Below are 13,105 nucleotides of genomic sequence, written 5' to 3' on the forward strand. Positions count from 1 at the left end.
GCTTGTTCTATTGGGATGGGGTATGTTCTCATCCTAAATCATGTAGGAATAAAGGAATTTGTGTTAACAGTGATTTTTCATTATGATGTACTAGTGTATCAAACATTCTTATTTTCCTGGAGTAAAGAGTAATGACTTGATTGTGCTTACAAATCATGTTTACAGCATTTATGAACATAGCTAAGCTGAACATATCTTCTTTAAAAGTTTTATTATTGGGATGGGGAGGGACATGCACTCACACACACACTTACATACATACCACATACATACCCACCCCCCACCCCCAGAGAGAGAGAGAGAGAGAGATAAAAAAATTTGTTTTATTATTTTTCTTTTTAAATTTATTTTTATTCATGTGTATGAATGTGTGTCTATATGAGTATATGCCACAGGTCTACAGGTGCCTGCAGCAGCCAGAAGAGAGTGTCAGATTCCCTGGAGTTGGGGTTACAGGTGGTTATGAGCTTCCCCATGTAGGATCTGGGAACTGAACCCAAGTCCTCTGCATGAGCAGTCAGCGCCTTTAACCACTGAACCATCTCTTCAGCCCAGCCCTCAAAAGTGTTATTGTTAGAGCTGCACTTCACACTCTGCCTAGACAATCCAGCCATCTGGATGAGAATAACTATGTAGTTTTAAAAGCTCATCTGAAAAATTTCTAAGTTACCAAGTGTTCACCATATTTACCTTTCTGCAGGAAGAACACTGTGCAAGCATAACAATCAATGTAATACCATTGTTCTTTACTCCTAAGAATTACACTGCTATAAAAATTATATTATCTTTTGAAATAAAATATTAAAGAAATGTTTACAAATAATAGATCACAAGGGCAAAAACTTTTTTTGAAGCTGGAGGGCCATTTTATTAGACTTTGAGAGAAAAATAGCAGGGCAGGCAAACTGCAAATCTTAGCAGCTGCCAGAAGGAGGAAGACAGGGAAGAGGATGAGAAGGAAGCCATGCTTTCTGAGCTAGAGCTAAGTCTGCAAGCAGCTGCACTGGGGGCCAAGGGTGTCCTTAGAGAAAGAGTGAGAGTGCCCAGAGCATCAGGTCAAGCATGCTTAGCGTTCTGACTAATAGCTGAAAAAGGAAGACAGAAGGGGAGAAAAGAAAAAGTTAGGCTTTTTGAGAACTAAGGAAAGCAGGCGGGCTTAGCAGTGAAGCTCTGTGACAGTATAAACTGCAGCATTTGAAAATTTCACATACTTGAGAAATAATGAAATGTTAATTTTAATGCTTTTTACATGGGTATTTTTAAAATTAGCACACTTGATCTCACAGAAGGTGAGTGTATAGGATTCCAAATTTATAGTGAAAATGGGTGGTTCTGTTTTGCTTTATATACAGCTCTTGAAATAGAACCCCTACCTTACTTAGAACCAAAGCCAGGCCCATCACATTTATAATAAAATCTGGCCTCTTGAGTGTAGCCAGGGGGCCTGGTTTCAGCTCATCTCTTCAACCTCATCCAAGCTTCTCTTGTCCTCATCTGCAGGTCTCCTCAGGGCCTCTTCTCCTGCATCACTGCCCTTTCCTGGCTCCCTGCCATTTGCCAATACCCTCATCTGCAGGTCTCCTCAGGGCACCTGCCTCTTCTCCTGCATCACTGCCCTTTCCTGGCTCCCTGCCATTTGCCAATACCATTGGGTCTCAGTTGAAAAGTCACCTCCTCAGACCCACTTCTTAGATTCCCCTCCCTTCTATTCTCTAGGCTTATGTACCTCTTTCATGATACTATCATTTATACTGTGTACATTTGGTTGTCTGCCTGTTTTTAGTAAGCACCAGAAATATCCTTATGATTAAGCACCATGCAGTGGGGACTATTCCATTGATCACTCTTTACCTGACACCCAGAGATGTGTCCTTTCACTGAAGGTAAATAGGTTTGCCCCTGTAATATTTACATATTTCAGGTGGAGGGGTTGGAATTGTTTTTCCACTCTGGCTTTGTTTGGGCTGTAGGTCCCCAGCCCTCACTCCACTATAAGTAAAAACAACCTTCAGCCTCCTTTGTGAATTCTGAACAAAAATTGTTCCCTGCTTCTGAACAAAAATTGTTCTCTGCAAAAGATTCAGAAAAACAGATTACTGGTAAAGTATAAATAACTTATAAGCCTTTTCTATTCCTTTTCCAGAGATATGTATTTAAGGGTTGTGACTTTCCAGGCACTTAATTGTCACTGTGAACTCTTGGCATCAGTTCTCTCCATCTGTTTCTCATAGTACAACCCACCAATATATTTGTAATGGAATTAGGTCTTTGAAGGAAGGGGCTATGGATATTTGCTCGCATATCTACACATTTATTTGATTCAGCATTTGTGATGTGAGTGGTTATAGACAATGAATACGTGTGAAATGCACGATTCTGTAGTAACCTCGTTATAGAAGGAAAGTACAGATGAAACACTAATGGGCCTGAGGCCCTGGGTTCTATCCTCAGCAATGCAGACAAAACAATAACATCTGGACTCTGAAAGCTGGCAGGCCTAGACTGGCATCCCAACTCCGCCATTTAATACCCAAGCTTCTATTTCTTTATTTGCATGATAAGAACAATGGCTGTTGAGAAGGACGTGAGACTAACACATGACATTGGTTAATTCACTCTTTCAACAGATATTTATGTGTCAGGTGCTGTTTGAGGCACTAAGGATACAAGACAAGAATTCCTGTCCTGTCGTCTCAATGCTTACATTCTAGGGAAGGCAGATGAGAAATAAAACGGGGAGCATGAATTGTCTGCATGGTGTTAAGTGTTAAGGACAATAGGACAGGGAGGAAGAGGCATGCATGCATGTGGGCGGCAGACTGCATTTTTAGGTAGGGTGGAGGCTGCATTGTGAAGGTGGCAATTGGAAAAAGAAAGGGGTGGCGGGGGAGAGAACTAAGTGGATATTTGAGGAAAGAACATTCCAACAGAGTGAACTGTAACTGCCGAACTATGCACCAAACCTGTGTTCATCCTTAGGACACTGAAGGTGGTCACTGGAGTAGCTGCACTGGCATCAGTTGACACCTGTCAGACACATCTACAGGCCCTGTTCAACCTACCAAATTGTAATCTCTAAGGCTGACTCCTGGGAACCTGTTTTAACCAGTTCTGTAGCTGACTTATACTAAGAACACTGTTCTAAGGACACAAATATCGGCTTCGCAGGTGTCCCTGGCACCACATCCCTCCTAAGTAGCCGTACAACCGGGAGTCCAGGAGTACAGAATGTTCAGTGCTGCCTTATTAAAGGGCAGATTAGTGGTGCCCTAGAGTTTCTGATTTGGTGTGTTTGGTGTGGGGAGCCCCTAAGAATTTGCATTTCTAACAAGATCTCAGGTGATGCTGATGCTAATCTGGGGATCACCGAGGATCAGGCAGGAGGATCAGGTGACAGCTTGGAGGGCTGTATACCAGAGCAGAGTCCTGCCAGAGAGAGGCAAACAGTGGCTACAGCATGGAAGACGAAGGAGAGAGGACCACCTTGTTTGGGCTATACAGTGTCCCGTGGCAAAACGGTGGTGTGTGTGTATGTGTGTGTACCACTTTGCTATGTCTCCGTGGCAGCATGGCGGTGTACTGCCTTGACTGGTACTTGAGACTGAGTGGGGATGATGGAGGAAGTGATGAGCAGCGGTAAAGTTTGGTTAGTTTCAACAGTAAAGCCCAGAGAGTTTGCTAATACATTAAATGTGAAGTGTGAGGAGTGGCTTATTTCAAGATGACCTCAAGAATTTTAATCCAGGCAATGCACCTAAAGTCCCTGGTACTGTATGTGTTCAGTAAACGGTGCATTACCAATAAAAAAAAAAAAAAAAAGGAAAAAGAATATTTTGTTTTTTCAGGACACAAGTCCTAGAAAGCAGCTGCAGGAAAATACTGGACCGGGCCTGGCATGAATGGTAGGTGCTGAGGCCCACCCCTCAGGTCTCATCTAATCCTCTACAAGAAGAAAAATAATTCTCCACAGGGGAAATAAAAACCCAGGACTTACTGCTGCTTTTCCTCTCCCTCCATGGCTCCCTACGGCCTGGCACGAGGCAGCCTGGAGGCTCGGGAGGAAAAACTCCGGCCTCTAGAAACCAGGGGAGGAGCGTGAGAGCGCAGCCACTATGACTCGGCGTTACTAAGCGACGGAGGGCTCCGGGCGCGCCTCCTCGAACTCCGGGAGTGGCCGGGAGGGGAGCGCGCAGGCGCAGTAACCGCGCTCTGTTGGGCGCGCCTGCGCTTAGCGGGAGAGAGGGAGCGCGCGGGGCTCTTGCTTGTGTCCCGGGCCCCAGCTTGGATGCTCCTTGTTTGAACTTGCCCTTCTCGGGGTGTGCATGTGCCTTGGGGCCGGCCGCAGGTTCCAGGCCCGCGGCCTGCAGGACGTGACGGGGCGTCACTGCTGCGGAGCGGGCGTCGGCAGCGCGGGCAGCAAAGCAGCGTGCTTTCCCGATGTACAAACCCTGAGTCGCTGCCCCCAGCTTCCTATCCCCTTCCATGAGGAAGCTTGGCTGTCACTGTTTACCCCGGTTTCGGATAAAATCTCTGCTGCCAGACCTGTGGCAGCATTAAAATAGAGTGAGGGCACGATGCTCTGCAAATGAGGCTCCCCGTGGTGCGTGCATCTGCCCCGGGCTGCCCGGGGGTGGAGGAGGCGGCGGGGCTTGTCGCATTGCACTCAGCCAAAGAGCAAGCTCCCTGGAAAAGCCAGTGATGATTTGCGTTCACCTTGGTCCTGGAATTTCTTACTTCATTTCAACATTGCCTCCCAGTTTCCATGATCAGAGCCAAATGTCTTTGGCACAGGTTGTAGTAACTATTAAGCGTTTTCCTGCGTAAGAAAGGGAATGGCAGGAGAGGCGGTTTTATGGAACAGAATTCCGCTGTGTATGAGGCATGTGTAAGCATACCTAGCAGAGTCAGGTTGTATATTTACATTTGCCTTGGACAGTTGGAAAAAGTGGAAGATGGTCCTAGGACCGTGTACATTTGTGAGCTAAAGTCCTGTGAGGGAGAAGAATCGAAGAGACTTGACTCGTAGAGAGCTACATAACCAGAATGGTGTGTGAATGTGTGGTTGTGTGTGTGTGTTTCTGGAGGAAGAAGCAGGTGGGTAATATGGGGGAAGTGGGTTGGAGAAACAGAAAGCTGGGGGACAATGCACAACTAACAAATGCTCCCACCAGGCGTTTGTTGGACCCGGTATTAACGCCTAGATATCTAGTTTTATCCTAACCATCAGCTGATGAGGCACATAGGCCCTGGGAGCAGTGGGCGTTTGAACTGTGGCTCCACCTCTTGCTAGCTCCATGGAAAGCATCTAGCATCTCAGAGCCTGAAGTTCATTCACAAAATGTGAAAATAGCTAAGGTTATGGTGAAATACAGATAATTTAATATAGGCAGTGCACTAAAGACAGTGTCTGATGCCTAGTAGATGCTTGGTCATCATTAGCTAGTACTACTTTACAGAGTGATGTGATCTGTATGTGGTGCCACGTTTCCTTGAGATTTAGTGGGCACCATCATTTTTCCAGCTCCTAAATCCACTTAACTCAGAGACAGTCTCAATTGGCTGTTGAACAACTTTCTCTCAAAAGAATTCACCTGCACCCACACAGAATGAGAGTTGTTTGCCTCTAATCCCAGCACTCGGGAAGATGAGGGAGGAGGATCACTTCCAGTTTAAGGGCACTCGGAGTGAGACTCTATTAAAAAAAAAAAAAGTTTTACTGACAAAAAAAACAGACACATAAAGCAGAGGAAGAGCTACGGGACCCAGATATAAACCCACACAACTAAAGCCACCTGTTTTTGACCAAGATGCCAAAAATGCACATTATAGGAAAGATAGTCTCATCAACTAATCGTGCCAGGGGAAACTGGGTATTCAGATGTAGAAGAACGAAACTAGATCAGTATCTCTCACCCTGCACAAAAAATCTGTTTCAAAGGGATCAAAACCCTTAATGTGAGACTTGAAACTGTTAGAGGAAAAGTAGGGAAAAGGTCAAGACATAGGACTTTCTCAGTAGGACTCTGGTTGCTCAGGGGAAAAGCTTAGCAGTTGATAAATGAGACCTCCTATAATGAAAAAGTTTCTGTGCAGCAAATGAAGCAGCTAAACTATGGAATGAAGAGGCAGCCCACAGAATGGGAAAAACAATCTGCTAGTTATACATCTTACAGAGGATTAATATCTAAAGTGTACAAAAATAACCTCAAAAAACTAAAAATGAGGGCCTGGAGAGATGGCTCAGCGGTTAAGAGCACTGACTGCTCTTGTAGAGGACCCAGGTTCCATTCCCAGCACCCACATGGTGACCCACATGAACAATCCTTAACTCCAGTTCCAGGGAAATCTGAAGCCCTTTTCTGACCTCCGCGGCATTGCATGACACGGGTGCACTCACATACATGCAAGCAATACACTCAAAATAAAAATAATAAAATATTTTTAAAAAACTAAAAATGAAATTGAACAACCCAATCAATAAACAGGCTAGTAAAATAGTTCTCAAAACATAAAATACAAGTAGCAAATAAACATAGGAGAAAATGTTCAATCTCACTAGCCATCAGAGAAATGCAAATTAAATTTATATTAAAATTCCATTTTATCCAGTCAGAATGTCAGTCATTAAGAAAACAAACAGCAAATGCCAGTAAGGATGTGGACAAAAGGAAACCCTATACACTGCTTGTGGGAATATAAACTAGTCCAGCCACTATGGAAATCAGCTTGGAGATTTCTCAGAAAACTAAAAATAACTATATGACCCAGCTATACCCCTCCTGGGCATATACCCAAAGGACACCAAACCAATATGCCACAGAGATACTTGTACGTTCATGTTTATTACAGCACTATTCACAATAGCCAAGTTATAAGACCAAACTAGATGTCTAACAACAGTGGAAAGAATAAAGAAAAAGTGTGTATGCATGTGTGTGTGTGTGTGTGTGTGTGTACAATGGGATTTTTCAGCCATGAAGAATGAAGTTACGTTGTTTGCAGGAGAATGGATGCAAGTAGAACATTAAGTCAGTCTCTGAAAGATAAACCTTGTGTATTTTGTCTCATTGGTGGGGACTAGATTTCATGTAATTACATAAACCATGCAAGTATATAGAAAATGAAAGAAGTAAAATAATCTAGAGGACAATGGTGAGGGGAGGGAGGAGAAAAGAGAGGGCAGGGGAAGTATGCTCAATACACAATTTATACATACCAATGCCAATTGTGTGTCAGTGTGTGATATGTGTTATATGTGTGTGTGAAGCATGTCCATGAATGTGTAGGTGTATGTATCCTTGCACTCACATGTGGAAGCCAGAAAGGATGTCCTGTGCCTCCTCTATCACTCTCTGCCTTAGTGCCTTGAGACAGGGTCTCTCACTGAACCACTAGCTTGCTGATTCTGCTAGGCTGACCAGCCAGGGAACGTTCAGGATCCACCAGTCTTCACCTCCCAATGCTGGGATTACAGGTTTGTGCAGCCATACCCAGTTTCTTATGTGGTGCTGGAGATTTGAACTCAGGTCCTCATGCCTGTACAGGAAGCACTCTTGTTCACTGAGCCATCTCCCCAAACCCAGTGCATTAAAACTTTTTTAAACTAAGGAAATTGTGCTTATCACAAGGTAGTCACAGTCCTAGGGACACAAAGCATTCAGATAGGAAGAATTTGTCAACAAAGCTATAATGATACATAACAGCATTACAGAACGGATAGTTAATGTGTTAGATTTCAGTACTTATGATAATATTATATTATAATCCAGCTTTTCTTGGGTGCATGCTCTGTAACTCATTGCATATTATGGATTTTATAATAGACTTTTTAATGCAGAAAAACCACTGGACTGGCATTAGTGGTTTTTCCTTATAATTATTTGACCTAGGGGATAAACTTCAAGTTCTCTCTACTGTAGATTTTCTCTTATAAAAGAAAGGTAGCAAGATTAAATCATCATTACAATCTTTTCTAGACAGAAAATACTGTGATTCTATTGGAAATTTTTATCTGAAAAAAATCAGTAAACATTAGCCTAAATAATAATTTAATTAATCTCATTTATGATAGTTAGTTTGGATACTTGTCAATAAAGAATAATTAAAGTTGTCTATTTACTAGTGTTGTCCAATTTAAAAACACCAGAGCTGGGCTGAAGAGATGGCTGTGTTTAAGAGCACTGGTTGCTCTTGCAGAGGACCCAGGTTCAGTTCCCAGCACCCACATGGAGTCTAACAGTCTTTAATTCCAGTTTCAGTGTATCTGACACCCTCTTCTGGCCTCTGCAGGCATTGCACACATGAGTCCACTTACATGCAGTCAAAACACTTATACACATACATAAAATAAAAATAAATTAAAATACCATAGTTAACATACCATATGTGAGGAATCACAGGAGAATGGAAATTACTATAGATGGTATAAATGAAGAAAATTATTAAAAAAAATTTTTTTTTTTTGAGACATGGTCTCCCTGTAGTCCCAGCTGGCCTGGAACATAGACCAGGCTGGCCTCCATTTCACAGAGATCCACCAGCCTGTTCCTTTCAAGCGGGATTAAAGGCATGTGCCACCATGTCAGACTTCAGTTGTTTTTATTTTTAAAAAATCACAGTAAAGTGCTAAAAATACTGAGTGACACAGTACCATAACCTTATATAAAACTGCAGCAAGGGAGATCCATTTCCCCACAGCCTTTTCTCCAGTAATGTGCTTTGGCTACAGGAAAAGATGTCAAACACATGGCCCAAACAATAGCTAGCCTGAATTCTATTTTTAAAAAAACAGGTAAGTTGTTTGCCTCATACACACGTGATACAAGGATTAAATGAGAAAAATTCATTTGAGAGCTTATCCAGGCACATGGTAGCACTCATTCAAAGTTAGCTGTCAATATTATTCTTGTATGTGATTAGTAAGGTGGGAGATTTTTTTAAGGATATGCATTGTGGTGTTTACTTCATTTCCTTGGACTGTAAGAATGTTATGAGATTAAAACAGACTAATTCTAAAGCCACAACAAAGAAAAATGCTTAGAGCAGCTTATCTTTAAGAGTATGTAGGTGCAAATGAGTCACAGATGTGAAAGGGTCCCTGAGTTTTCCCCTGGTTCAAGTTCAGAGCTAAGTAACTTGTATTATACTTTTAAGACAGACATATTAATAAAACAAATATGAAATGTTACATTTCCAAAAAGGTAAAAAATCTCTAGTGTGAACATAGATGATACTGGATATATGTACATGTATATTTAAGTGATGATAGGAATACAGATGTGTAAACAAAACCTTAAAATTTTAATAAAATCTCCAGAAATGACAATTACAGTACCAGGGTTACTCCAAAGGTCATTGTTGGAAATCATTAGTTTGGAAATTCACCAAATAGAAGTAAGAAATCTGTGTTTTATGGCTTTGGATGGTTTTAGCTACTTCTATGATTTTATGACTCAAAGTTCATTCAAAAACAGGCTGACCATCATGGCACACACCTTAGATCCCATCACTAAGGAGGCAGAGGCAGGCAGACAGATCTCTGTGAGTTTGAGGCCAGCCTGGTCTACATAGTGAGACCCTGTCTCAAAAAGAACCTCCAAAACCAACAGAAAAACCAAAGCAAATCCCAAGTAAGATTCCCTATATAGAAGCTATATAATCCAAGGATGAATGAAACCTTCGTCTCAGAGAAGCAAAAAAGTGAAGGGCCATTTAGGTACCATAGAGGCATCTTAAGTAGAGTAACCATGTAGTAAAGATGGGTTGAATGAGTGACTACCATAGCCTCTTGAGGAAGGAACATTGTAAAATGAAACCTAGCTGGAATGTCACCATTCTTAAAAGGTTAGGAATTTAAGCCTCCTAATTTTGAAAGTTTTCTGTCTCCTTAACTTCTTTTTTTTTTTTTCAAACAGGGTCTCCCTAGTCCCTGCCTGCCTGGAACTCACTATGTGGACCACCTCAGTCTCAGAGATCTGCCTGCTTCTGCCTCCAGAGGGCTGGGATTAAAGGGGCAGGCATATCACCACACCCAGCATCCTAGCTTCTTTTTAAGGATTTTTTCCTGTTCCGGCTGAAGAATTTCAGAGATATAATTATCTTCCATGCAGGAAGATTTCATTACCATATCTTGCTAGTATACTAAGCAACATCTATATTCTAACACACTCTTACTGAACAGTGAGACTTGAATTCATTGATTTGAGATCCTAGCACCTAAAAAAAGAACCTCTGCCATCAAAAGCTTTGACTGACACTGACCTAGAAAAGTCCTTTCTTTTAAAAAATTCTATTATGAGCCAGGTATAATAGCACTCCAGAGGCAGAGGCAGGCAGATTCCTGTGAGTTCAAGCCTAGCCTGGTCTGCATAACAAGCTCCAGGCCAGTTGAAGCTACAGGGAGACCCTGTTTCAAAAAGGCAAAAAAAAAATCGATTACAGTTTATTTTGTATATGTGTTTATCCTTCAAAACATTGACTATTAATTTTTCAGTGTTTGTTATAGGCACATAAAAACTATTCTTGTACTCCTTAGATAATCTCAACATTTTTAAAAAATGGTAATTAAAAGTCCTTTTAAGATAAAAATTGTCAGCTTCTTCCAATACAATCTATTTGGATCCCTTTGATGATACAAACTGCCACCTCTCTGCTTTCCCTACAGGAGGAGAACCAATATTCATTGTACTTTGGGATCAGACCGTGTTTAAATCCTAGCTTTGTGGTTCTAGAGAAGTTATTTAAACTCTTTGAGTCTTAGATTCTGAATATTGTGATTGTTAATCTTTACAAAATAAATGATCTGGACATGGCGGCACATACCTTTAATCCCAACATCAGGAGCATCTCAAAAACCAAAGGCTGAGCTAAGTGATATAGTATTTGCCCAGGAACTTAATTTTTTTTTTTTTTTTTTTTTTAGAAAAGGAAAAGAAAAAGTCAGGAAGTAATGATAAAAGATCTTGAAGTGTTGGTTGGTATACAAAATATTTGTAAAACATTTGGCACAAAGGAGGTACAAAAAGCTGGGCGTGGTGTCTTACATCCAAAATCCTGGCACTCAGGACACTGCCTGGAGGACTGTGAGTCTGAGGTCACTTGGACTACATAGTGAGTTCCAGGCTAGCTTGGAGTACAGACTACTGTATGAGACCCTATCTCAAAACAAAGCAAAACAAAACAAAACAAAATAAACAATAAACCTACACAAACACCCTAAAATCAAAAGATTAGGGAGACCCTTTTTCAAAACAAAAACAAAAGGATTGCTAAAATGGCTTAGTGGGTAAAGTCACCTGCTGCCTGACAACCTGAATTTAATCCCTGGGATCCACTTGGTGGAAAATAAGAACTGACTCTCCCAAGCCTCACATGTACACAATGCACAAGCCTGGATGTACACACACACACACACACGCAAATGTAATAAAAGTGTTTTTTTAAAAAACCCTCAAAACCCAAACAAAAAACAAAGCACCTAGTAAGTGTTTTTTCCTGCCACACTTACCCTTCCTTACCTTTGTCTAAGGTCCCCCAGCTAGAAAGTGCAACAGCCAGCATTTGGTTTCAGACCACCTCATGGCCTCTCATACACTTTCTCCACTTCTTGCTTTAAATCACAGTAGTAAAACTTAAATACAATATTCTAAACAGGGTTTTTCTAATGTAAACTAGATTGGATAAATTAGGAGCCCTAAACTGTGAGATTCTGTAAAGAACCACAGATTGACAAAGATTAAAATCAGACCCTGTGATAGGAGTCCATGGTGAGTGGAAGTCCTTGACAGTGGAGAATATTTACCCAGTGATGGGGCACAAAGGATTAAGTATGTTGCACCCAGTCATAAACCATCACAAAGATTCTGACAAAGGTGTGACTGCAGAGGTTCCATGGACAGCAAAACAGGAGCAATAACCAATTCAAGAATAAACACATAATGACCAATAACTGTGACTCCAACCCATGAGTTAATGTGGAGCCACAGTTTGAGACTACCACTAACTGGTGAACAGTTCTGGGTATTTCTGAGATGGATGGTTAGATGCAGAAGTAAAGAATTAAGAGGTAACTTAGGATTCCTTTTTTTTTTCATGAAGGTTTTGATCTAAAAGTTTGAACATGCCTAAAAAAGAATAGATGAGAGTTTTAAAAGGAAAAATGAGCCACTTTTGATTAATAAGTTAGTTTACCTCAAATACCTCCTAGATCAATGCTGTTCTTTGGAAAATGGTACTGCAAATAAAGCTTTCTTGAGTCTTTAAACTATTATTCTAGCCTACCTCTTTCCCTTTATGTAATTATAATGGAATTGTGTGTTTCAAGTCGAAGTTAATTACTGCAGCGTTTATAAGCTTTTCCAGAGTTTGGAAACTCAGCCACGATTTTAATCCTCTTATAGTAAGCCTGAGGCAAGCTGGGTACCTGATTTAAGTTTCCCTTTTGTTGTTTTCTCTGCCAACCAATGAAGCTTTAATAATGGTCTTAAGAGTCAGGCAAAAAAAAAAAAAAAATCTTAAAAGATTTTCCCGTATTTCAAGAGAAGATAAGTAGCATTAAAAAGAAGTGTGGTGTTTGTATAATTTTTTGCCACCCAGAGACTAGCTGTAGGGAGTGTGGCAGACAGACCCTGCTCCTTCTGTGTTATGGCTAGTCAGGCCCCTGGGCTCTGCAGGGAAGCTTTGCAAGTCCTTGTCTTCCACCACAGGGAAGGAGGGTGTGTGCACCCCTGCTGGAAATGCCAGTCGGGACTGACTTTCTTGCTCCCTATTCCTGAGACCCATGGCAAGTCTGACCCCTTTGGAATTCTGCCTTTCTCTGTGCACTGGGATGCCAACATTTCCAAATGAAAGAAAGTGTTGTGAAACTGCCTTTGCTTAACAAGTACAAGTTATCATATTTGTTAAGGCCTGTGTTGGTTGTGCTGGTGTTAGAACCTCATGCTCTAGGGATTAGTTTCACAGAGAAAGCTCCCCAAAGGTAAAATACTGTTTCTACCAATATGCTCTCTGATGAGTGCTTCCCCTGCAAAACTATCTCATGTTTTGTTTATATTTTAGGTTCTGTTTGTTTGCTGAGCCTGTCACAAATTCCTATTTTAAACTAGAT

At 41.4% G+C, this 13,105-nt stretch overlaps 1 protein-coding gene across 1 annotated transcript in view; it reads right to left on the reverse strand.

The window, feature by feature from the left end:
- Positions 1 to 4,017, reverse strand: part of CUNH2orf73 (chromosome unknown C2orf73 homolog) — a 26,438-nt gene extending 22,421 nt beyond the window's left edge. Inside the window, 1 exon segment of the mRNA XM_008823013.3 lies at positions 3,995 to 4,017. Coding sequence (XP_008821235.1) covers positions 3,995 to 4,017 — 23 coding nt within the window.
- Between the last annotated feature and the right edge of the window lie 9,088 nt (positions 4,018 to 13,105).

The sequence above is a fragment of the Nannospalax galili genome, unplaced genomic scaffold (assembly GCF_000622305.1).
Source record: "Nannospalax galili isolate Female #2095 unplaced genomic scaffold, S.galili_v1.0 scaffold286, whole genome shotgun sequence".
NCBI classification, from domain to species: Eukaryota; Metazoa; Chordata; class Mammalia; order Rodentia; family Spalacidae; genus Nannospalax; species Nannospalax galili.